At 40.9% G+C, this 19,621-nt stretch overlaps 2 protein-coding genes, 1 long non-coding RNA gene and 1 pseudogene across 3 annotated transcripts in view; 2 read left to right on the plus strand and 2 right to left on the minus strand.

Annotated features, from left to right (window-relative positions):
• The first annotated feature begins 1,157 nt into the window (after nt 1-1,157).
• Nucleotides 1,158-2,072, plus strand: LOC146650572 (olfactory receptor 6N2-like). Its single transcript, XM_085384303.1, has one exon. The coding sequence runs from the start codon at nt 1,173-1,175 to the stop codon at nt 2,070-2,072; it is 900 nt and encodes a 299-aa protein (XP_085240429.1). The 5' UTR covers nt 1,158-1,172.
• Nucleotides 2,073-5,264: 3,192 nt separating this feature from the next.
• LOC146650573 (olfactory receptor 4E1-like) lies at nt 5,265-10,256 on the minus strand (annotated as a pseudogene).
• Nucleotides 10,257-13,515: 3,259 nt separating this feature from the next.
• On the plus strand, nt 13,516-14,457 carry LOC146650574 (olfactory receptor 13C2-like). The gene has a single exon (XM_085384133.1). It carries the CDS (start codon nt 13,525-13,527, stop codon nt 14,455-14,457), a length of 933 nt encoding a protein of 310 aa, XP_085240259.1. The 5' UTR covers nt 13,516-13,524.
• Nucleotides 14,458-18,734: 4,277 nt separating this feature from the next.
• The window catches only part of LOC146650575 (uncharacterized), a 203,910-nt gene continuing 203,023 nt past the window's right edge, over nt 18,735-19,621 (minus strand). The window contains exon 2 of the long non-coding RNA XR_014907894.1: nt 18,735-18,983. This is a non-coding gene — a long non-coding RNA (uncharacterized LOC146650575). The remainder of the gene's footprint in view (nt 18,984-19,621) is intronic.

The raw sequence follows: 19,621 nt of genomic DNA on the forward strand, positions 1-19,621 counted from the left end.
TGTTTTCTCTTCGGTAACCTTCGGTCACGCTCGGTTGATTTTTCTAGTCGGCACACTCATTTCCTCCATTACCCGGGAGGTACGGTGGCTGGCTGCTTCCCAAACAAATACACATGTGCGGCTTGGCACTTGTGCTGTACGTAACAAGTCACGCGACGTGACGCTGCGGCTGTGATTGGTTCGGCTCTGCGCTACTTAATTTGGATTGGCTGACCTCTATTCAGCCAATCTTGACATCTGCTCACTCAGCTATATTATGCAGCGTTGACCTGCCTAACACTAAGACTATGGCCTCAGCACAGTCAAAATGAACATACTGTTATGTCTTAATTTCCTTTTATTCATGTTGCCACTCCTCCCTCCTCTGACTTACTTTAAGGATATACACTCTGTGGTGTCTAAATTTATTTTGAATGGGAAAAGGCCTAGGATACGTTTGTCAACATTGCAGCAGGCCAAATTACTTGGTGGTTTGGCAGTACTTCGAGTTTTACTACTGGTCATTCAAAATCAGGGTGCTTAGGGGGTTGTTCACGAGGCTTCTACTGCATGGAAAATGATTGAATCCGCTAAGGCAGTACCACAATATACACACCAAAAAGCTCAGCAACGACAACAAATTTGGGCCTATTATTGCAAACTCTATAAAGGCTGTAGTTTCTTTGTGGCAGAATAGACTGACAAAACCAAAGTGTTCCATTATTTAGAGCCCACACTTTTTTACTACCTTTTCCAAGTGTTTTGCTCTCTATAATAAATTCCTATAAGCAATAGAATTTTCTTAAAATACATTTACTTATGAGAATCGCATGGTTTGTTGTGTTTAGTGCACCTAACGCTGAATTTTTTTTTTCAAAGTGCAAAGTGTGGTTCGGAAGATAAAAAAAGAATGTGCACCCATGTAGGTAAGGTCTAACAGCTAACACTCTCTTAAAGTGGTCAACATAGTAGCAAGTCCATGTGGACGGTTTAATGAGATCCATAGAGACTGAAGTTTCATTATATATTTGATGTAACTTGAGTTGTTCACTTTTAAAAAATGAACACACACCAAGTTTAGGTAGCTATCAATAAGACAATCTACATAAAACAAATATTTTATATACACTGTTTGTTACTCGTTCTACCTGTTTTACATTTTAGTTCAGTTTCTGATCTTCACAAATGCTGAAATGAATATAACATATATAACTTTTGGTGGTCATGTGGAAGTGGAGAAATACAGATATATTTATTTTGTAATTATGTTTATGGTATACGGTCTAATAATTTGCAGCAATTCCACTATTGTGTGGCTTATCGTAGTTCAAAAAAGCCTTCATGAGCCTATGTATATTTTCATTGCTGCTTTGTTAGTGAATTCTGTTGTTTTGAGCACTGTCATCTACCCAAAGCTTTTGATTGACTTCTTATCTGAAAAACAGATTATTTTGTATCAAGCCTGTCTCTTTCAAGTATTCCTGTTTTATGCCTTAAGTTGCTCAGAATTCTTACTGCTGTCAGCTATGGCTTATGACAGATATGTGTCTATATGTAAACCTTTGCAATATCCTTCTATAATGAGAAGAACAAGAGTCAATCTTTTCCTGCTTTTGTGCTGGTTTTTACCTGCTATTCAGGTTGCAGTGCCAATAGCAGGAAATGCAAATACACCACTCTGTAACTTTACTCTGAAAGGTATTTTTTGTAACAATTCGGCCAACCATCTTTATTGTGTCAATTCAAGAGAATTATCTATATATGGTATGGTTGTTCTATTTAATGTTGCAATTTCTCCTATGTTTTTTATACTTTTTACATACATAAAGATAATTATAGTTGCCTATCAGAGTTGTGGAAATGTCAGAAAAAAAGCTGCACAAACCTGTTTGCCTCATGTGCTAGTTCTAATGAACTATTCTTGTTTGCTTACGTATGATATGGTTATAGTTAGACTGGAATCAGAGTTTCCTAAAACTGCACGTTTTATAATGACATTACAGTTTGTAACATATAACCCTCTTTGTAATCCAATAATATATGGACTAAAGATGAAAGAAATTTCTAAACACCTCAAAATACTGTTCAGTTAATTGCAAGCAAACCAATTTATTAATTTATAGTCTTTTTTTATTACTCATTTTTTATGAATTTTATGAAAACTGGCTTAATGTTTTCCTCCTACAACTGAGAATTGATCAATATTTAAAAACCAAAATGAAACGTAAACAAATATTAAAATGAATGTTTGATATCACTCTCCTCATTAATAATACATTTGTTAATAGTTTCATCTAATGTGATTGCCCCTATTGATTTTCACAATGAAATTAAACGTGAATATCCTTCTTAATGGATACTAACACAACATCAAGAGAAATGAAAAAGGGATGAAGTAGAGTAACATAAGGTCGAGTACTTAAAAAATGAGACAGTTATCATGCCAGTCACTTTTTATCTTGTGGCTCTGTGTAAATGAAATTCCATTACAATCTTGTGTTACATACAGTTCAGACACCTCAAAATACGTTTTATTTTACAGTTGAAAACTATATATCTGGATTTTCTTTCCAGTTTGTTTTCTTTTGGAGTGCAAGAAAATGTAGTTTAGCTAGTAGTTCACTTTCATTTTCTGGAAAGGATCCTTTATTTGGTCAGTTTTACTATTTTTGTTCTGTAAGGCATGGGTGTAACCTGAAGTCTCTGTTGAGATGATTTCAATCTATAGAGGCCTTCAGGACCAGCCAGGCTTCTACGCAGAGTATTAACCAATTGAAGAAATAGTACAGGCCCTTCACTGACACAGAATGCAGTATCAAAACACAAAACAAAAACAAACAAACAAACAAAAACCTCAGGCATGAACAACCATACCTGTTGATTATAATAGACTGATATACAATACAGCTGGACTTGAACCCTCAAGTGACGTTTTTGGTATTTTGGCCTTAATAACTAATAGGACAGTTTTTGCAAGGCGTAGGGAATCTCTTGTCTCATCCAGTTTTTTAAATGTTGTTCATCTACAACCTACAGTTTCTTTGCTACCTCCATTCACCTTGCTAAGTTTAGTCTTTTTAATGTTAGAGCCCTTGATAGTTTTATATTTTTAACAGAAATGTGAATAAACTCTGGAGAGGACTGCCTAGTTGGTGAACTATGCCCTCCCTTTATGATTGTTTTAATTGTCCCAGAGAAAGTGGCCAGGGTGAAGTTTTGGCTGTGGCATTTATCAAATGTTCACTTTTTAAGATTGATGAAGTATGTATCTCTGAGGTTCTGGTTTTTGAACTAAAATGTGAAAAAGCTACTGTGTGTACAGTTGTGTAACAATCTATGTCAAAATCTGTTATCCATGGGATAATAAAGGTTTATTCTATTCTATTCTATTCTATTCTACTATATTAGATATTTTTTATCAGGAAGGCCCAGATGGGTTGCCCACTGCCAAAGGGTGAGTCCCAGAGGACCAGAGACAACAGGCAATCAACACTACTGGAGACTGGCTTTCCTAGCAGTTTCTTCATGGTTATTTGTTTGTGGGATTCCCAGGTACATCCAACTACATTTTTCCAGTACAAATTACATTCCGATGTTGTTACAGTCAATGACTCAGGGGTTTCAGGCATATGTAGAACACGAGTGGGGACAGCGCATCTCCTTGATAAATCCCGCACTTGATGGCGACTTGTGCTATAGGCTTGAAGTTCGCCACATCCCCATCAAATTTCTGATTCAGGCTCTTAGTGTCCTTTTTATCTTGTACAAATCTATGCGTTCCAAGATCTGTGTGTGGGGCATCGAGTCATAGGCTTTCTTGCCAATCCAGGTGATGCATAAGTTGCTGAGCCTGGTCTTGCAGTATTGGGTACCTTGTACCAGTAGCTGGTGTGTTGTTTCTCTGGAATTCCTGCTTATTCCCTTCTGTGTATTGAGCCATATGTCTGTTCATCTTAGCAGGATCATGTGGTGTGGCGACCTCTCCCTCATGGTGGTGACCTGTTCATTTGTGCTGCCAGACGATCATGGACTCTAGTTAGCTTCTTTAGCGTTTTAAGCACTATTTTCCTAAATCCAGCAACACACACTGTGTCAGTTTGTGAGAGCTGGGCTCCATCATGTAAATTAGCCTCTATAAATGAAGTGTTTCATGTCCACTTTAAAGGCCTGTGGTATGCCCATATTTAAGACTGAGGTATACTTTAAGGTAGGACCTCTCTGAGCAGTACTGTTGGAATGGGGTCTATTAGCTGTAGTGATAGATGTACTGTGGTGTTACCAAGTGATAGCAACACTAGGAAGAAGGAACATGAGAAGCTTTAGAAGTACCAAGGGCTGAGAGAGGAACGTGAGAAGATGTGGAGGGTGAAAGAAACAGTGTTTCACATAGTAATTTTAGGACTTGGGGTAGTGAAGGACATCCCAGATCTCTGTCCAGAAAAGTGCAGTCCAAATAACAGCAAGGATGCTGCACAGGACCCTTAAGCTCCTCAAGCTTTTATTAGTAAATATATTCGACACCAGAAAACTTTTCTGGTCTTTTAAGGACACAAAGGTTCAACCATCTCTCCAAGAGCTTAAAATATCTTAACATTAACATAATTTCTTTGCCATAAGGAACTCTTGGGTTGCTTTTGCACTTTGCTGTAGGTGATGTGTGAAGTTTTAAGGTAACACTAATTACTTCTAGAACAAATTGATTTAATACCAAAATAAAGCCAATTTCAGGAAAAAACAATGGTGAAAACACACTGTATTACAAGCTTGTTGTTAGCTAGCAATTCTACACCCATGTGCTACTCTTATTATGTTTGACTAATTTGTCACTCTACAGTCTGATAACATGGCAAAAGAATACTTACATATACAAGGGGAAGGTTTCATTTAACAGCAGGACCCAAATCTGCATTATTATCAACAGCTATGTTTCTTTTCCTATCAGTGCCCACTTGAAGAGCTGCTTTCTTAATTAATTTTCTTTTTGTCTTTACTTTTTTCTATTGCAGATGATTTTGAAAAGTCTGTCAACATGTAGCTATAAATGTGACTGTTAGTGTAGAAGTCCTCACCAATTTGTAACAGAAGAGTTCATCACATGAACAAAATGTTGATTCTCACACAAAGTGAGAGATTGTTAAATAAATAGATAAAAGAAAAATTGTTAAGTACAAAGAGAGATAAATCAATATTTATATAGGAGATATATCAATATAAAGAATATCTGATGAAATAAACAATAAATCTGTTTCAGGGATCAAAATCAAACATCTCACTATACTTTTTTCTTAGCAGAACAATCTCTTTAGGTGTTTAGAAATGTATTTCATTTTTAGTCCATATATGATTGGATTAAACAGTGGATGATATAAAACCACTTGCAAAGTCATTATTAAACGTACAGTCTGTGAAATATCAGATTCCAGTCGAAGTATAATAACTTCACATGTACAGAAGAATGAATAGTTGAATAAAACCAGCAGGTGAGGTAAGCAGGTCTGTGTAGCTTTTTTCCTGACTTCTCTACAGCTTTGATAAGATATTATAAGTATCTTTGTGTAAGTGAAAACTATGTAGAGCATGGGAAAAAATACAATATTGAGCAAAACATTCACACCATAAATAGCCAAAACTCTTGAACTCACACAATGAAGTTTGTAAACTGACTTATTACAAAATATCCCTTGCAGAGTAAAGTTACACACTTTTCTAGTAGCACTTAGTGATGTTGTTGTCACGGTTCTGGGTCCGTTGGACCCAGTATTTCGAGTTTATTATGTTTTGGTTCACTTTTGCATCATGGATTATTCTTTGTTTCTCTGGTACTTTGTGTTTCAGTTATCTTGGTGTTTTGGATTGTTTCTCATTCTCTTGTTGTGATGTTTATTATTATTATTATTATTAGAGTTTCATGTTTCTATTATCCATGTTTTAGGAATGGTGGTTTCATGTATAGTTCAGTTCCATGTTTCATTTTCTGTCTCTGTGTTGAGTCCATGTCTCTGAGTTGTGATTCATGTTTCCTGTTTTATTGTGAAAGTCTTTGTCTTATGTTAGTGTGTGCAGCTTTGTTCCCCATGTCTCGTTAGCCCTGATCTCTCCCAGCTGTGTCTCCCTTCTGTGGCCCATTTCCTCATTACTACCCTGTGTATTTAAGCCCTGTGTTTTCCCATGCCCAGTGTCGCGTCGTACCCTCAGATTATGCCTGTGTGTCCTTGGTCTCAGTGTTCCATCCTCACTTCATGTTTGTTTTCCTGCCAGCAATAAAGCTGAGGTTTTGTGAGTTACAATTCTGTGTTCGAGTCCTGCATTTGCATCCTCATCTCTGCCTGCTCGCACACAGAGCCCTGACAGAACGACGCGACCAGTATGGATCTAGCAGACTCCGTATGGTATCGGCGACCCGCAGTCTCCACCTTCCTCAAGGAGAGGGAGAGGCAGGGGGCTAGGTGTGCCTGGGAGCACGAGTCACCATTCGATGGGTCTCGTTTGGCTCTGGGTGGGCCCCGCAGCTTCCAAACTGCGATGGCTACCGCCGTTCCATCAGCTGTTCCGTCAGGGATGCGAGGGGCCAAGCGCTCTCCCTCGACGGCAGTAGCTCCTCCGTTTTCTGGTGTCACTCCACCGCTGCTCTCCGAATTCAGGCCCTGCAGGAGGGGCAAGCAGCGACGAAAGAAGGATTATGTGGTGGAAGACACTGGGCTTACTCCACTGCAATCCTTTGCTTTGTTTTTGGGACTTCCACGTTCGGAGCTACACAAACTTCCCGCCTCTTCGTCCCAGCCCGGCCCACCGAAAGACTTTCGGCCCGGTCTGCAGGAGGATTCGCAGTCTGGCTTACCTCCCTCTTCCCAGAGTGAGCGACGCTCACGCAGCCGTCGCTCCGCTTCCTCTGGACAGTCAGCAGTGGTGAGCAACAAAGACTGTCTTTCTCATGCTCCTCCTGAACTCTTGAACATAACAAACAATAAATCTACCCCTAAGATTCTGAAGACTACCTGCCATTCAAGTGAATCTAAATCTACTAACTTAAAGGTAGTTGAGTCTGTGTTTGTTAACCCTGTGAACCCCTGCTCTGAGGATTTAAGAACCTGTTTTCATTCTGCCCAATCTGAACCTAGTGTTAAAATGAATAAGACTACGCCACTTAAATCTGGGGGGAGAAATGTTCGAACTGCTGTGAAATTTCTGGAGGCTTCAAGTTCTGTTTTCAAGTCAGCTGAAAGGGAGGTGGTTAATGTTTCTAAGCCAGCCTTTCAGCCATGTACTTTTCAGCAAGGGCGCAGGCAGTTGGTAGGGACAGAAATTTCAGGCTGTAACTCAGGCTCTCTGAAGGAAGGGGCTGTCTGTTCCCCAAGGACATTTAAGGACTCTAGTTGCACCTCTCTACAATCTATTAAGACCGTGGCTCTTCCCAGGGACTGTTCTGTGTCCCAGTTGAATGTTTCTGAGGTTGCCCACTCTGCTAAGACTATATGCTCAGACCCAGTTGGCAATATTGGGCATTTTGAGACCATTCCTGAGCTTCTCTCTCCTCCTGTTTCTGCTCCTAGGGTAGCTCGGGCCCAGCGTTCCCCTCCACCCGTTTCAGTTCCTCGGGTGGAAGGGTTTGGTGTTCAGCTGGTGCCGGCACCCGTTCCTGTGTCAGCTGGAGGCTCAGGTGAGCCCTTCCAGCAGTTTTTGTCGTGTTCAGAAGGCTCAGGAGGATTAGCTCAGTCACCATCACAACCACCATCACTACAACCTTTATGGCAGTTCCCAGCTCAGTTTTCTGATCAGCAGCCACCTTCAGTTCAGTCAGCTGATCAGCAGCCACCTTCAGCTCAGTTTACAGTGTCCCCTGATCAGCAGCCACCTTCAGCTCAGTTTACAGTGTCCCCTGATCAGCAGCCACCTGTAGCCCTGTCACCTACTCCACTACCGCTTTCATCTCAAATTACGTCACCCGTAGCTCAGTCTTCACCCCCGTTATTCATAGCTCAGTCGCAACCACAATCAGATTTGTTGCAAGCTTTGTTGCAATCCATAACCCAGTCAGTAGTTCAGTTAGTGAAGGAATCATTGGCGTTGTCATCTGCTAAATCAGCCTCTCATCTTCGCCCTCAGTCAGGGGTCCCTATTGCCTCTGGCCCTGCATCTGCTCCAGCTGGAGGGCCCGAGGAGCCCAGCCAGCCTCATGTTTCGTCCGCTGGGGGTTCGGGAGAACCCAGCCGGCCTCATGTTTCGTCCGCTGGGGGTTCGGGAGAACCCAGCCGGCCTCATGTTTCGTCCGCTGGAGGGCCCGAGTCGCCTGTCCAGCCTCAAGCCACGTCCGCTGGAGGGCCCGAGTCGCCCGTCCAGCCTCAAGCCACGTTAGCTGAGGGTCCTGGGGGACCCAGCCAGCACATCCTCACACCTGCTGATGGTCCGGGGAAATTGGTTCAGCCATCACCTGCTGAATCGTCCCCCGCGACTTTTACATCATCATCCGCAGCCGTCCCGCTGCCGTCAGGTTCCGCAGCCGTCCCGCTGCCGTCAGGTTCCGCAGCCGTCCCGCTGCCGTCAGGTTCCGCAGCCGTCCCGCTGCCGTCAGGTTCCGCAGCCGTCCCTTCATCCACGCCTGGTCCGGCCTCCGTCCCTTCATCCACGCCTGGTCCGGCCTCCGTCCCTTCATCCACGCCTGGTCCGGCCTCCGTGTCTTCATCCACGCCTGGTCCGGCCTCCGTGTCTTCATCCACGCCTGGTCCGGCCTCCGTGTCTTCATCCACGCCTGGTCCGGCCTCGGCTCCGCCTTCGTCTTCGTCTGGTCCTGCGGTTGCCATACCGCCGTCAGAGCCAGCTCGACCCGTTCCTCCTCGCCTCTGCCGGCCGTTTTCCGGGCCTATTAGGTGGCATCATGGCCTTCGAGGACGGCCTCCGGAAAGGGTTTGTCGCCGCCGCTGGCATCGCGGCCGCCCTCCGGACCTGCTCAGTGGCCGCCACTGCCTTCCAAGTGGTCGTCCTCCGGAACTGTTCGCCCGTCGCCGCCCGTTGCCGTGTGCACGGTCGGCCCCCTGAACTCTTCGTGGACTCTAGAGCTCCTTGTTTTTTGTTTGGTCTCTGTCCCTCCGTCCTGGACCCCCTCCGCCCGCCCTGGCCTGGTGCTTTATGCTTTTTTTTGTTTGGGGCTGTCGGGAGCCAGCCCTTTGAGGGGGGGTACTGTCACGGTTCTGGGTCCGTTGGACCCAGTATTTCGAGTTTATTATGTTTTGGTTCACTTTTGCATCATGGATTATTCTTTGTTTCTCTGGTACTTTGTGTGTCAGTTATCTTGGTGTTTTGGATTGATTCTCATTCTCTTGTTGTGATGTTTATTATTATTATTATTATTATTAGAGTTTCATGTTTATATTATCCATGTTTTAGGAATGGTGGTTTCATGTATAGTTCAGTTCCATGTTTCATTTTCTGTCTCTGTGTTGAGTCCATGTCTCTGAGTTGTGATTCATGTTTCCTGTTTTATTGTGAAAGTCTTTGTCTTATGTTAGTGTGTGCAGCTTTGTTCCCCATGTCTCGTTAGCCCTGATCTCTCCCTTCTGTGGCCCATTTCCTCATTACTACCCTGTGTATTTAAGCCCTGTTTTCCCATGCCCAGTGTCGCGTCGTACCCTCAGATTATGCCTGTGTGTCCTTGGTCTCAGTGTTCCATCCTCACTTCATGTTTGTTTTCCTGCCAGCAATAAAGCTGAGGTTTTGTGAGTTACAATTCTGTGTTCGAGTCCTGCATTTGGATCCTCATCTCTGCCTGCCCGCACACAGAGCCCTGACAGTTGTTCCTGCAACCTGACAAGCAGGCACAAGCCACACTAAGACCAAGAAAACAGAGATGGTAGTTTTTTTTCATGATTACGGAATATTGCAAAGGTTTGCATATAGACACATATCTGTCATAGACCATGGCTGCCAACACTAAAAATTCTGAAGCTCCTGAAGTGTAAAGTACAAAATACTGAAAGTGACACATTGTGTGTGTGTGTGTGTGTGTGTGTGTGTGTGATATAATCTGTTTTTCAGATAAAACATCAAGCAAAAACTTTGGGTAGATGGTTGTGCAAAAAAAAGAGTTAATCAGCAAAACTGCAATAAAAATATACATGGGCTCATGAAGGCTTTGATGAAACACAATAAGACGAATAATGGTGGAATTAGAGAAAATTACTGCAGCATATATTGTAAAAATAATCAGAAAATAGACATCTGTACTTTTCCACCTCTACATACCCATTAAGTGTTATGTAAGTTAAATTTAGTTTATTGTCCATTGAGTTACCTGGCTGGGAATTGTATTTACAAGATCCTATCCACAGTTCTAATGCGTCCTGCTCTGACCATGCAGTATGTTTTTAATCACTCTACTTCACCCTCCACGGATTTCAGCAAACCCTCCACCACAACATGCATTCATGTGACCTTTTTTAAACTGTGAAGAGTTGTTTTGACTTTAAGGCAGCTTTGCAGTCCAGAAGTTCAGTGTCTAATAAACAGTGGCAAAGATACCCCAAGTCAGCATGCAAGTAGTGTGGCTAAATTGTAATTCTGTTTCTGCACATTAAGTAATAGAATCAAAATTTACTTCAAAGCTCGAAATTATTATACCATCTACTTAAGGTGCTTTGACAATTGATCTCTTAGGGTAGTAATCAGAATCAGAAGATTTTATTCATCCCCCAGGGGCAATTAACAGACAACCGAGCAGCATAACGTTGAAGATAAGGACAGTAAGAACAGGGTATAACAGTGAGATAATAAATGCACAGAATATACAGTATATACAGTTTTAAAATTAAAGTGACTGAAAAAACTTTTCAGCTGACTGGCCGGTGGACCGCACGAGTAGCGACCCGGAACCAGTATCCAGAAAAAGAAAAGAAAGTAAAGAAAAAAGAACAACCAAAACTTGATTAACCTATTCAGTCTTTCATGAGAAAAAACTAGGAGGCTTAGGTCCACTAAAGTGAAACTCAGTCTACTCAGATAAAAGTTATTAAAGTTCTGTAGTATCACATCAACGTTCAGTGAGAGACTGAAATTACCAAAAACCACTGAACGACGCAGGAAATCATTCCTGCCTGTGGCCATCTCCCTGTAGAACTCCTCCGTCTAATACACTGTAAACACTGCAAAAGTTACATCCTTTTGCACACACTCTTTTCTTACTCTGTAATGTTGCCGTCTATTTTCTTGATATTTATTTGCAATCACATCTGGATATTTATTATTTGGTGATTTGTATATATTGTGCTATTCCTTAGATCTTAAGATATTCTATTGTTAATAGTCTAGTCTGTTTTTGTTTTTGTTATTGTTTTTTCTAATGTCACTGTACTGGAGCAACCCGTAACCCACATAATTTCACAAGGGATTAATAAAGTATGCTGATTCTGATACTGATTTAAAGGGAGCGTCTTTGTTAAAGTCTTCTCATGGATTTTCCAACACAGAGCTCCTGGGTGGTAATACTATATCAGTCCCAGAACTGGATTCAGTTGGGCAGCGTGGGGTGAGAACTGAATAACTGAAGAATGCAATGGTTTTTAGATTTCATTGGACTGTCTTGAACAAAGTGGATGATAACAAAGAGAGGGAAGGTAGTCAGAACTGAGGGGATGGAACTACCAGAAGGCAACATTGCAAACATTGAAGACAGCTACAAGTACCTGGAGATCTCACAGGCAAATGGGAACCATGAAGAGGCTGCTAGGAGAGCTGCAACCACCAAGTACCTGCAGAGGATCAGGCAAGTCCTGAGGAGTCAGCTGAATGGTAAGAACAAGATCTGGGCTATCAACACCTACGCCTTGCCCTTGATCAGGTACCCTGCTGGCATAATAAGTTGGCCAAAGGTGGAGATAGAAGCCAGTGACATCATGATCAGGAGACTCTGACCATGCATGGAGGGTTTCACCCCAAATCCAGCACCCTGAGGCTGTATGCTAAGCAAAAGCAAGGACTGGTGTGTCAGCACCACAGTCCAGGATGAGGCAGCAAACATCCATGAATACATCAGGAAGATGGCCCTAACCAACCACATGCTCAGGGAATACCTCAGGCAGCAGAAACCCGAGAAAGAGGAGGCACCATCATAGAGGGACAATAGGATAGAGGAAGTGGCTGACATCCAGAAATCCTACCAGTTGCTGGACAAAGCTGGACTAAAAGACAGCACAGAGGCACTAATCATGGCAGCACAGGAACAAGCTCTGAGCACAAGACTGATAGAGGCTGGGGTCTATCACACCAGGCAAGACCCCATGTGCAGGCTGTGTAAAGATGCTCCAGAGACAATCCATCACATAACAGCAGGATGCAAGATGCTAGCACGCAGGGTATACATGGAACACCATAACCAAGTGGTTGGCATGGTATACACAAACATCTGTGCCAAATATGGCGTTAAAGTCCTGAGGTCAAAATGGGAGACGCCCACAAGGGTGGTGGAGAATGACCGAGCTAAGTTCCTGTGGGACTTAGATGCAGATGCAGACGGACAAAATGGTGGTGGCTAACCAACCGGACATAGTGGTGGTAGACAAACAGAAGGAGACGGCCATAGTGATAATTCCTAATTTCCTTCGGGATTAATAAAGTATTCTGATTCTGATTCTGATAGAGGTAGCGGTTCCCAATGACAGCAACATCAGAAAGAAGGAACACGAGAAGCTGGAGAAATACCAAGGGCTCAGAGAAGAGCTTGAGAAAATGTGAAGGGTGAAGGTAACAGTGGTCCCAGTGGTAATCGGAGCACTAGGTGCGGTGACTCCCAAACTAGGCGAGTGGGTCCACCAGATCCCAGGAACAACATTGGAGATCTCTGTCCAGAAGAGCGCAGTCCTAGGAACAGCTAAGATACTGTGCAGGACCCTCAAACTCCAAAGCCTCTGGTAGAGGACCGGAGCTTGAAGGATAGACCGCCCGCAGGGGTCAGCGGGGGAATTTTTTCCATGTATGCTATATATAGGCTTTATTTATAGGCTATAAATAAAATAATGTATGAAAAGACATTCGTAATGCACAAGCTTGATGTCCTTGTTTTTGTTAAAGTTTTTTTTAATTATTATTTTTATTATTATTATTATTTAGTATGGTAGTTATCCAAGTTTTTTTTTCACTGAAAATGTACACAAGGCATAAAACCACACCACCTAAACTGGAAACCAAATAAAAACTCCTTATGAAATAAGATATGGACCCGAGTGCAAAAAAGCCAGGATACACTCAACAATAAAATCTTGCTACATTATTAAAATTCTATACTAGATTAATAGAAGTTGGCTGATCATTGTCATTGTTAGCTGCAACTTATGATCCATTAGCTCTAACTACTAAAGCCTCAAGTAAAAGAGGCTGAACAATGATGTAACTGACTTTCACAGTTCAGCTCCCTCAAGGTTGAAGCAAACCAATAAAACTCTTCTTCAGTCCACATACATATGATTCACTATAAGCATTTGATTGATGAGTGTACTTGTATTTGAAGTTCTGATATCTTTATGCTGCTATATATTTATTTTGTAGCATTTTTTTTAATTCATGGATGAGGAGTTAAATACCACATATGTAACTCTAGATGGATACATTGAGGTTAACAAGTACAGATATGTTTATTTTTGTATTATCTTTACATTATACATTATAATAATATGCAGTAATTCTACCATCGTGTATGTGATCTGGATTCATAAAAACCTTCATGAGCCTATGTACATTTTCATTGCAGCTTTGCTGCTGAACTGTCTCCTTTACAGCACAACTATTTACCCAAAACTTCTGATTGACTTTTTATCTGAAAAACAAGTCATAACATATTCAGCCTGTCTCTTTCAGTTTTTTATATTTTACACTTTAGGCAGTTCAGAGTTCTTTCTCTTGGCAGCCATGGCCTATGACAGATATGTGGCTATTTGTAAACCTCTTGAATATCCAACTATCATGAACAAAACCACTGTGATCATTTTCCTGGTCGTATCTTGGCTTATACCTGCTGTTCATATTGCAATCCAAGCAATAGGGAGTGCTGAAGCAACATTGTGTAACTTTAATTTAAAGGGAATATTTTGTAATAATGCAGTTTACACTCTTCTGTGTGTAAAGTCAAGATTAATTATTGTATTTGGAGTGGTTGCTTTAATAGATCTTATAATACTTCCTGTGCTCTTCATAGTTTTCACTTATACGAACATTTTTATCATCTCATATCAAAGTTGCAAAGAAATTAGGAAGAAAGCTGCAGAGACCTGTTTACCCCATCTGTTAGTTTTAATCAGTATTTCCTGTTTAAGTATCTATGATGTAAGCATAGCTCGAGTGGAATCAGATTTTCCAAAAGCTGCACGATTACTAATGACATTACAAATAGTGCTCTATCATCCATTGTTTAATCCATTCATTTATGGGCTCAAAATGAAGGAAATTTCTAAACAGCTAAAAAGATTCTTTTGTCATGCCAGAATCATCGTGTATTAACTACCAATGCTAATGTGCCTTAATTGTTATGTAATCAGTTTGCTGAAATTACTGAAAACACTTTTTAACATAATCAAAAAGTAAAACATAAAAATGTCATTTTTACTTATTTAATTATTCATAAATTATTGCTATGATTTACTGTTGGTGTATTAAGTCCATACTGATAATAGGACAAACATGTTCTAAGTTTATTTTGTAAATATACTATTCCTCAACAAGTTTTTCTTTAGTTTCTCATAATTACAAGTCTAACAGAGTAATCAATCTTTTTAAAGAAAACGTATATGAGCAAAATAAATGACATTAGTTTTAATTCATTTCACACAATTCTTTTTTAGTTTTTTCAAGTTGTATGTTGCTGTACTCAGTACAATGCTCATCTGAACGTAATACCTACAGTTTCAGAGCTGCAGAGTTTTGGTAAGTTACAACCTAGGAGCTTTTGGGAAGCAATTAATGAAAAATGTATGCAGTTGTCTTAACATAAACATATCCATTCTGCCATAGGTAAAATGATAGGTAATGTTGAAAACACGCAGTTCTTTGAATCTTTGGGCTGAAGGAAGGACAATACTCGGTGTATAAATGCTCAATCAACAATCATTTATTTCCATACAATTCAACAGTCAGAGCATTACAACGTCCGGACGGGAGAGATGCTACCAGAGGGTCAGGCACATGTCTCAAAATGGTGACGGGTTGCTCAGCTTTTTATAGTCTCTAGTGGCCCCCAGCTAGTCGTAAAAGCCAAAACATCACATTTTTTCTCTGTTACAGCGCCTAAGTTATGACCTCGGCAGTTGTTTCTCTGCTTTCTGTAAGGTGGGGGTGTGGAATGTGGTCTATCTATCTCCCCTGTCTTTAGACACAGAGTCTCCTGCTTACAACCTTCTCTTCATGATTCAACAATTAAGCATGTCAAGAAAACAGTGTAACACATTCCCAGCAGATCAAGGATACAGAGTGATGCACATTTATCTAATGAACTAATATGTGAATATGTTCTGTTAACTCAAAAGTATAATGAGAACTAAACTACATACAGATCACACACTCTATTTTAAAGGGTATAATATGATCTACAGCAGTATTCTAATTCAACTACTTTGATTACATATATAAGGTAACATATAATAACAGAATAATATCACAATACCCTCTTTTGATCTCTCATTAAAGAGATCACTAATAACAAGCACTTCAGCGTTGCAAGGTCCAAGTTTTCTTGATCCTGAGGCCCTCTGTCCCCCTTTAACGGGTGGACCATATGGGGGATGACCTCTGTGTTCACGCAGTTCAGATGCAAGCAAAGTTAGATTTACAACCATAACAGCAGTTACAGATGACACTCCCATCACTCCCCATTTTCCCACAGCTTTATTTTGGTGCTCCAGTTTTCCTCTCCCATTTTAATGCCCCCTTATACCTTTCAAATGTACTTAGACTAGAACCTCTCTCTAAGGAGCTTTTAACCTTTATTTTTATTGCTGCAGCTACCAGTGTCTTCCAGTTGGGTGATTCTCAGCTTCTTTCTTCGACCTCCGGGGTTAGACCACCCTTTAGTCATTGCACAGTTATTCTGCCCCGATTTCAAACAAGGATCTGTGTGTTTTGGGTTCACCGGCGTGTCCCCCTTTTTGCCAAGAGCCTCTCGAACCTCGTTGGTCTGGTGTTCCTGGTTTTCGCCAACCCCTTCATGGTTATCGCTGTGTTTGTGGGATCCATCTTCTCCAGGAGCCCAAACGTCATGACACTTGACCCCAGTTGCTGTCTTGGCAGTCCCTACATCTGTCCCTGCTGTGAAGGGTCCTCACATCTCCGGGTCCCCGTCTGGTGTCTGTTCCTTTCTCTGCAAGAGACAGAAAACCAAAACACCTCTCTCCCTAGCCTTGATAATCTAATATTGTTATCCATTGTTCTTCTAATGATTCAAATTTGGTTTAAAATATTATGTTCAGGACTTATTCTAATTCTAATCATAATCTATGTGTGTGTAAAAGAAATCAAAAATTAGTGAACCCTTTCTAAGTCTAACACATTATAAGCTTAAGTTTTACCATAGCTAATTTATTAAACACAAAAATAAACTCATAGAAATTTTCATATCACCATTGTTTGATGTTCAAACTCAACTCCCCCTTTTTGACACACTCCCATGTGTCAATTCATTGGAGCTAGACAATTAAAAGAGAAGGTTAGTGACATCATATCTCAGAAAGTATCAAAAATTCTTCTCTCGAGTACCGTTGCTCCAGCCTTGTCATCCCTGAGGATCTTCGATCCCGAAAATGTCCCTTCTCCTCATGTAATAAAGTCTGTCATCCTTCCATGCCCTGGTAACTGGTCCATCCAGAGCTGTAACATTTTGAAATGTACATACAACAAGCCAAACCACACCTTGGTCACACCAACCCTTTTCTGCCCCGAAGATGTCCAATGCCATCCTAGTATGGACTGTCAAATGTGGCTTTAACGCTGACTTTCCTGACAATCCATTTTATAATGTTTCCTGGTCAGATTTGCCAATCTCTGCACCAGGGTTGTAATAGTTTTGCAATTTTCATCAGTTTTTATTAGTTTTTACCAATTCTTTGCTAGTTTAGTGTAGTTTTTATTTTCTGAAAATCCTTAGTTTCAATTTAGTTTTATTTGTGTTTTGCAAAAATTAAGTGTAACAAAATCCCAGTCCCACCATATCAGTCATGCTCTTCTGGTTATCCTTGGGTGTTGAGACTAATAACTATTAACTCTTGCCGCACCGTGTGGTCCTAATTTTGGTTCAAGTGAATTGATAACCTTTTGAAGGCGATTGTTTCACACCTTTATTTAGATGTCCCAGTCCTGTTGTCTCGGGATCCATCACGCTGCCTTATCTGGGGTTAGCTGTTTTCTGGGGATGCGGGTTGAGTGGGTGAGCTCTTCAAGGAGGGGGAGTGTGCTCCCCCTGATGAGGTCTTCTAGGTAAGCTAGGTTAACCTTCTTGTGTGGGCTTTTCAAGTGCACTTTAAGGTTAGTGGGACTTTTAGTTTTATAAATGTCCCTCATGACCCCCTGATGACCCAGTATTTCATTTTTGCACACTGTAGTACACATTTTAGTTTTTGCTTGTAGCTCGCATACTCTACTTGCCACTCCTCTAATTCCTGATGTTTCTTAGAGAGGGCAACAGTACCTTTAAAAATATATCACATGTGTGGGGGTGTGGCCTTGCCAATTGTTTTGCCCACCTTTTCAAAATGGCTGGCGTGCCCACTAGCACATTTCATGGAAAAAGAAAGGTAAGCTTGATATTTACATTCAAACTGTTTTGTTAAACTCAGATTTTTATTTTATTCTTTTTGCAAGTACCCCTCCTCGGTGGCGAGAAACTGTTGGTGTGGTCAAGTGGGTGCTCTGGAAACAAACGCTCAGGACAGAACAGTTATCAGTCATGTACTTCCTACAAATTTTGCATATGTTTTATTCCATATTGATCCTCTGAGTGTAATGGTACATTTTAATTCGAATTTATCCAAACTAAACACAATATTTTCTTTATTTACTTTGCTCTTGTTCTTTTTCAGTACCACATCCTATCAAATGTCCCTGTCGATTATATTCTACATTTAATAACTTACTATTTCAAGTGAGAACCTAAATCATGTGGACCAATGTTTATTATTGCATATCTCTATTCTGAATGTGGCCAGTCATTCATAGGTATTGTTCAATTTTGGCGATTTTCCTCTATAAAATTTAATTGACTTCTTTACAGTGGCCTGCTGTGGTTAATAGTAACATATTCCAGTCATGAGTGATATCCAAAGTCTTCTCCACTGTAGCATTTGGCATTCCCAATAATATAACATGATACCTTAATCAAAACACAGTTAATATAGCACAGTTTTCTTGATGCAAACATCAGTAACTCAAAATCAGCAACCACAGTGTTAAGTCTGCAGTTCATACTTATGTGAAGCTAGAGTCTCCTCCTCCAGTCTCTCTTATCCTCCTGCTCCTGAAAAAACAAAACAAAACAAAGCGAAGCATCCACCCTTCTCTTGTCGGCTGGGTGACTTGTTTATTGGCATTTACTAATCCTAAAGTGGGTGCAGTCATTGTCTCAGTATCAAGTCAGTCAAAACTTTTAGTCGTCAGTCCATCACAGTCCATTCACATGCATACCTCCCTACACATTCATACCAGATGTTGCTGATAATGGAGTCTCCCGCGCAACCTATTCGAGCGTCCATCACCAGCAAGATGACGTCATCATTTTAAAGGAAAACAATTCCTTGTTGTTTTTTGGGCCGGATTGACTCGGTGCAATCCTTTTAGACTCAGAACTTCTCAGTGTTCCCTATAAGTGAATTTCTCCCAAGCCAATTACAATCATGGAGAAGCACACTTTGCAACTGTTTTTGTAAGAATATTTCATAGCGCTTTAAATTTCAATCTTTCAGGCCTGGTTTAAAGAGCTGATTGTTAAATCATGAACTCACAAAATATCAACATATCACCATATCACCACCGGTGGATCACACCTCTCAGATGTTTTTTTCTCCAGTGCACTGTAACAAAAACAAAAACAGACATAACCAACAAAATACTACTAAAATAACACAAACTAGGGCCCGTTGCAGACATGTCCAAGCATAAAACTATCCTCTCTCGCTTACGAGAAAGAACACAAGCCAAAGCTCACTGATAAAATCAAGCTAGCGCTAAACAAAACTAAACAATCAACCAGAAATTCACAGGAACATTTTGCTTCCTGCCGGGACAATATTGTGTGGGAATGAGAACCTCAGGTGCCGTAACACCTTTTGTTCCTCCTTGAATTAAAACTCAATCACAGAAAATGCCGTACTCCAACCTAACCTTACACTATTAATTCATCATTTTCATTCTGTGCCACTGTTCCTCATCAGGGCTGTGTGAAGCACAGCAAAGAATTCAGTCAAGGCCTTGAGCCATAAACAGACATCACGCACAGACATTGTTTTCATAACCAAACCGTTTTAGAGCTTATTCCTAAAATCTACATAAATGCCTTCTAGGTGACATATAACACATTCTAAGTAATCAATGGCTCCTCATAAAAATTATGCATTGGGATGTTTGTGTGCAGCATTTTGCATATCAGCATAAGCAAAGCATTCTTCATTGCATCAGCGTGTAT

Source organism: Rhamphochromis longiceps, linkage group LG16 (assembly GCF_057381845.1).
Source record: "Rhamphochromis longiceps isolate RC_006_pf linkage group LG16, R_longiceps_female_GT1.1, whole genome shotgun sequence".
NCBI classification, from domain to species: domain Eukaryota; kingdom Metazoa; phylum Chordata; class Actinopteri; order Cichliformes; family Cichlidae; genus Rhamphochromis; species Rhamphochromis longiceps.